The 6308-nt window shown below is 33.7% G+C and overlaps 1 protein-coding gene across 1 annotated transcript; it reads right to left on the minus strand.

Annotated features, from left to right (window-relative positions):
- Positions 1-1193: 1193 nt before the first annotated feature.
- LOC145118938 (xanthohumol 4-O-methyltransferase-like) lies at positions 1194-2739 on the minus strand. Its single transcript, XM_079054595.1, has 2 exons — positions 1848-2739; positions 1194-1706 (listed from the first exon to the last, which is right to left on the minus strand). Exons 1-2 carry the CDS (start codon positions 2622-2624, stop codon positions 1410-1412), a joined length of 1074 nt encoding a protein of 357 aa, XP_078910721.1. The 5' UTR covers positions 2625-2739; the 3' UTR covers positions 1194-1409.
- Between the last annotated feature and the right edge of the window lie 3569 nt (positions 2740-6308).

The following is a 6308-nucleotide window of genomic DNA, read 5'->3' on the forward strand; positions in this document are numbered from 1 at the left end:
GGGAGAGACTTGTAGTTAAGATGATTAAAGAAATGACTGTGAAAGTGGCTTTATTTTTTCATGTTAAGATGAAGTTTGATTGGTTGAATTTTGTTCACACGGATCAATAACTTAATGAATGGTTTTAATTGTAGTAAGATAAAATTAAGGGTCAAGATGTCCTCTGCGTATGATAGTCAATGTGATTTGAAGAGATTGAATTTGATTGGTTGCTTTTGTTTCACATGGATAGTTTACACCATTTATTTTGAAATCAATGGTCATAATGTCTTCTTCTTGTTTTTTAAGACACTGTCTTAAAAATGGTGGGACCCTCAATTATATACCTTTGGTATATATAAAGATGGTATATATATATATATATATATATATATATATATATATATATATACTTTAATTCATAAGAAATAACATATAAAACAATGTGTAAATTACTTTAAAATATATATAAATACATAAAAATACGTAAACAGATAGATATAAAAACTTAAAAAAATTCAAAAGTACGTAAAAATAGATATAAATACATAAAAATACGTAAACGATTTTGTCCTATGACCTGTTGAACAGGTCAAAAAAGGCTAAAGTGAATAAATTAACCGGTTTCTTGGGCTTTTTTATTCAAAAAGTTAAAAAGTCTGAGATTTTTTATTCAAAAAATTAAATTTATGACTTTATTAAAATTTCCCAAAATATTAAGACTTTTTTGTCAATTTTCCTATTAACTATTAACCAATCGCAAAGATTAGAGTAGACCCGGTCAATGAATTTTTAAATACCAAAAATTATGAGAAAAGTGACACTTCCCCTTCTATTAATTCCAATTGCATTGAAACACGACTTAGATTTTGACGTAAATTATAGAGAATCTTTTTTTTTGGAAACGGCAAACGAATTAAGTGTAGCCTACTCGCAATATTTCAACGAGCACCCCGGATTCGAGCTCCTTTACAGGGCAAACCCAGCCCCCATAGGGATTTCCAGGGAAAAATTCCCCACATGGGGCACCACAAGATGTAGTTTAAGGGAATAGAACTCCCGACCTCACGACCCACATGGGTATAAAACCCGGTGCATCAACCCAGCTAGGCTGGACATCACTTGCAAATTATAGAGAATCAACTTTTGACTTTCGAGCTTATATTCACATTCAATAATTTGATAATCAATTTCAAAGCATATTCCAAACACCATTAAAACACAATATGACATAATATTAGGGAAAAAGAAAAAACCCATCTATCTACGAACTGTTTCAATCATCAGATACATTTGGAACAATTTTTGTGTACTTGAAATCGCTCTAGCTTAAAACCTTAAATAGTTATTATTAGGAGATATTTTTTAAAAACCATGAAAAGTACCTGCAATTGACATTAAACATTCATCAAGAGCACATTACATAATCATTATGGAAAGGCCTCAATAATCGACATAAGCGAAGGCATCTTAATTATATTGTAACGGAAAAAGCCACAATCACCAAGAAGTTTCTTCCATTCCTTTTCAGATCGTTCCTTTCCACTAGAAAAATATGCAAGCATCGATAGATCAAGTATGAAGCGCGTATCACTGAAAGGATCATCTTCTTTAGGCTGTTGAACGATCTCCACAATAATGACTTTTCCAGTTTCCTTAGGTATGGCTTTTCGACAATTCGTAAGTATTTTAGCGCAATCATCATCACTCCAATTGTGCAAGATCCACTGAAATGCAAAGAAGAATATCGCTATTAATTAATTTATAGTCTATATAACATTAATCTTTGTGGGATTACTTTCCCTATAAATAATCATAACTTGAGCGAGTATATCAACAACCGAATATAACCCAAGCATACAAATTACCTTCATAAAGATCGTATCTGCAGGAGGAATGGCCTTAAACATGTCCCCAGCCACATGCGTAACCCCATCATATGTTGGCGCAGTGGAAATAACATGTTGCAAATCAAAGTTAATCCCCTTAAGATGTGGATATGCCTTCACAATCTCAGATATTGCAACACCAGTACCACCTCCAACATCCACCACACTTCCTTTCATCCCAAGAAATCCATTCCTGTAACTTGAGATAATGGCATCCAAATTGATCTTAGCAGAGCATGCCATGTCCTCGTTGAAAATTCTGTTGAACTTTGGATTGCCCAAAGAAAAATTATACAACTCTTCTCCATGGGTTATTTTAAATGCCGTACCACCTTCTTTAATCGCTCGACTTAGCACATGCAGAGGCGAAACCATGAATGGATCCGTACAACTCATAACAATCGGTGCCAATGTGAGGTGTGCATCGCTTAACAACCATTTAGAACAGTTGTTCAAGGCGTAAAGTGTTTCTCCTTCTTCTGCTTCCGCTTGAGGAATTTCATTGAACACTTTTTTGTGGACTAAGAACTTCATGAGTCGTTCAAGCCCATCAATATTTATTGATGGAGAATCAATACCAGTGGCAATTTCTGATAACGTCGTGGGTCGGTTGTGGTTGCTTATTATGTCAGCAATACGGAGCTCAACACAACAGCGTAAGGCCATGGCGTCAAAAACTCCGTTTAGGCACTGGCTTATTTGTGTCTGACCTATTAGCACTGCATCTTCCTCTATTCCACTGTGTGTGTTCATCATTCTCAAATTATTGCACTCTTTAATGAATTGGTTGAAGTAAAACTTAAATAGAGGGATACTTATACCCAAAAACGCATGAGTACTATGTAGAAGGTAATCAATGAGACCAGCTATTGTCGGAAAGAATGGGCATCGTCGACTTTAAGTTAATTTTAGTCACCCAGTTAATTTTAGTCACCCAAAATTATTAATCTTTATTTCTTCGAAATACGGTTTGACTCTCTGTTCTTGTATGCTAAGAATAGTTGCTTGTATGCTGGTCCAAATATAGCTGGTGCCTCTAATCCAATTATTCATATCGATTATAAATTAAAAAAATCACAGAACTGAATAAATATAGGAGGTCCACATATATCACGTGTCTCGTAGACTCTTGATCCCACTAGATTCTTAAAATTTACTATTCACCCACAAAATCCTGAAACAAAAAGGACCTACTCTCAACCACCCAAAACATGTACATTAATACTACATATTAGAGACATTCCCTCCGTTCCAAAAACAGATGAAAGCGTAACCGACCAACAACATACATTGCTAAGCTATTAGCATAAACATTTATACGTAAATACAAATAAATCATAACTTTTTTTTAGGAACCGCTAACGCACATCCTCTAAATACTATTTTAAAACTATTTTTTTTTTCATAACGGTACTTGAACCCTCATTCCCTTTAAAAGAACACATCTTCACCATCATGATCACTACAAGATTATCGAGCTTTAGTTGCTCCACCATTACCGGTGACACCCCACATTCGTGTTTGGTGTCGCCGCTAATAGTGGTTATGACGCTAATGGCGTTGACACTAAAGCACATCGACCCAATCCGCGTGAAAATATGATATTAAAACCTATCCGTCGATTTTGTGCCTAATCCAGTACCCGGAACCACGATACATATAGACCAATAGTGGCGGCACCAATAACGACGACACAATAGGTCTCGCCGCTAATACTAAAAAAAACGCGATTAATTCCCTCCACGGACGTCACCACTATTGATCAATGTTGTAAAACTCGCCGAGTTGGCCGATTACTCGTCCGAGTACTCGCTACTCGACCCCTTACCAAGGCGAGTTACAAAATCCGAGTACTCCCCGATCGACCCCTTATTGAAGTGAACAGGGTTGTAAATCTCGGCCAACTAGGTGATTACTATGTATAATATACTTAATGATTTATTATTTAACACACACATCTGATTATTACTACATACATATCTTAAATTCGTAGTAATTATTCACGAAGTGGGACCATTATGTGTTTTTTAGTTTTTTTTTTGTATTCACATGTATCTAAGTTTGTTATATATTTCAATCAACTTATGGTTTTAACTTATGATTTTGACATATCTAATTTCCCTAAAAATATTTCTATATGAATTACCGAATCCGAGTACTCCCCGAGTACTCCCGAGTACTCACTACTTGGCAATCGGCCGAACAGGTACCGAGTAACTAGTTCTACAACCATGCTATTGATACAATATCACCATTATTGATATACCATCACCGCTAAAAATGTCGCAGCTAACACCCTTCCTGGCACATTCTTTCCCTCTTTTACGTTCCCTTTTCTATTGAACAATATTCGTCGACATTTACTCTCTACCGTCGATTTTCTCAAATATTCACCAACAAATGTCACAACCGACTAGGGATGAAAGTGGGTCCAAACCCGGACCGGATGGACCCGGACCCGGAAAACCCGGAACCGTTTAACGAGATTTTTTAGAACTGGAAACCAGACCGGTATATAGGAACCGGTTTCGGGTATGGTACCGGGTAAAGTGGGTCTAGAACCGAAAAACCCGGAAATAGAAAAGTAGGTAAGGCGGAACCGGGTAAAATGAGTTTAGAACCGGAAAACTCGAATTTTTTTATTTTATTATTATTATTATTATTTTTTGTAATTACCTCAATCGCATAATCTTTCAACCGTTATAAAAAAATTAATAAACAAAAAATTACGTTTAGGTTATTGACGACATTTTTTTTTTAAAAAAGTAACGTGATATAACAAAGTTGGTTTAATATTACTGTGAAATATGAGTTTTTAGTTATGTGATTGTAATATATATTGTACGTTCATAGAATGAGTTAATTGTAATATGATTAGAGGTTCTAATTAAAAAAAAATAGTTAGAATAATTAAACAACAAAATAAATATATAACCTTTTGTAAAAGATCGACTGTAAATAGGCTAAAAGCTTATAGAACTTTAACCCATTAAGCCAACAAAACAAGTTGATACTAAAAATAATAAAACTTTCGATTTCACCCTTTTTGATCAAATACACTATTATATAGTCAAATTCACTTAAATCAAACACCATAACTTATTACAAAAGTTATTACAGTATAATGTATTTAAACGATTGCATAAGCCAATTTTTCAAAATTTTCTACAAATGACGAAATCACTCTTTTTAATTAAACCATTCTTTAACATATAAAACCAAACTTATAACCATTTATCAAATATTAATATTACATATAAATTATGGTTCTTACAAATAAAGTTCACCAGAGAGGGGAATAGGAGATAGGCTGAGATTTTGTTAGATGAATGTCATGCTTCATATTTGTGAGTTTTCCATTACTTCAATGTTATTTATTTATTTATTTATTATGAGAGCTCATATGCAAATTGAGATTATGATATCATTGTCTTTAGATCAAAAATGTATAAATAATATTTCATCTTTAACCGACACTATTTTTTATACAAATTTCTATACCAAAAATATATTCCTAGTATATTCATTTTTTAAAACTTATATAGATTATGATAAAATACCCATCAACTTATAAGTTCTTTACATATTTATTTATATTTCCTATATAAAAACTTTATAAAACGTACAAAAATCGGTTCCGGTCCATTAAACCCGGTTCCGGTTTTTTTACATATCCGGTTCCAAAAACCGGTTTCAGTTTTTTTAACCGGAATACCCGGACCCGTTGGACATGTACCCGAAATACCCGGAAACCGGATAAGACTAAATTTGGAACCCAATACCCGGACCGTTTAAACATTTTCTAGTTATACCGGTTCCGTTTCCGGTCCGGTTTTTCGGTTTTATAACTCATCCCTACAACCGACCACCTCCACTACCAATGACGAGGTACCTCATCACCGGTGACAACCAAATTATCGATGATAGGTGATCAAACTCTTTTTCTCCTCCTTTATTTCTTTTTTTTCTTTTTCTTTCTCTTCAACCCGTTTCTCTTCAACCCAGTGACCTAACTCGTCGATTTTGTAGAGTTTTATAACTTCTCTGCGGAATTATTGCTCTGTGTTGCAGTTTCAGCTCTACCAGAATATTGTTGTTGTTGCCAGCCACCACCACCTTTTTCCACCGGAGTAACACCACCATAGGTTTCTATATAATCTATTGTTTTTATTTTTGTGTATCATATATTTTTTGAGTATGTCTATGTGTATTTGTATGTATAATGAATATATATGGAAAAAGAAGATTATGTATGTATATATATTTGTATGTATAACGTATATATTATGCATGTATATGTGAATTTTCATGTATAATGTATATATGGAAATAAACGTTATTTATGTATATGTCTATTTGTATGTAATTTGGAATGTATGTACAATGTATGTATATGTGTGTATAAATGTATGTATATATCAAAAATTGTTAATTATAATT

This window comes from Lactuca virosa, chromosome 6, assembly GCF_052849685.1.
Source record: "Lactuca virosa cultivar CGN04683 chromosome 6, Lactuca_virosa_CGN04683_v6, whole genome shotgun sequence".
NCBI lineage: Eukaryota > Viridiplantae > Streptophyta > Magnoliopsida > Asterales > Asteraceae > Lactuca > Lactuca virosa.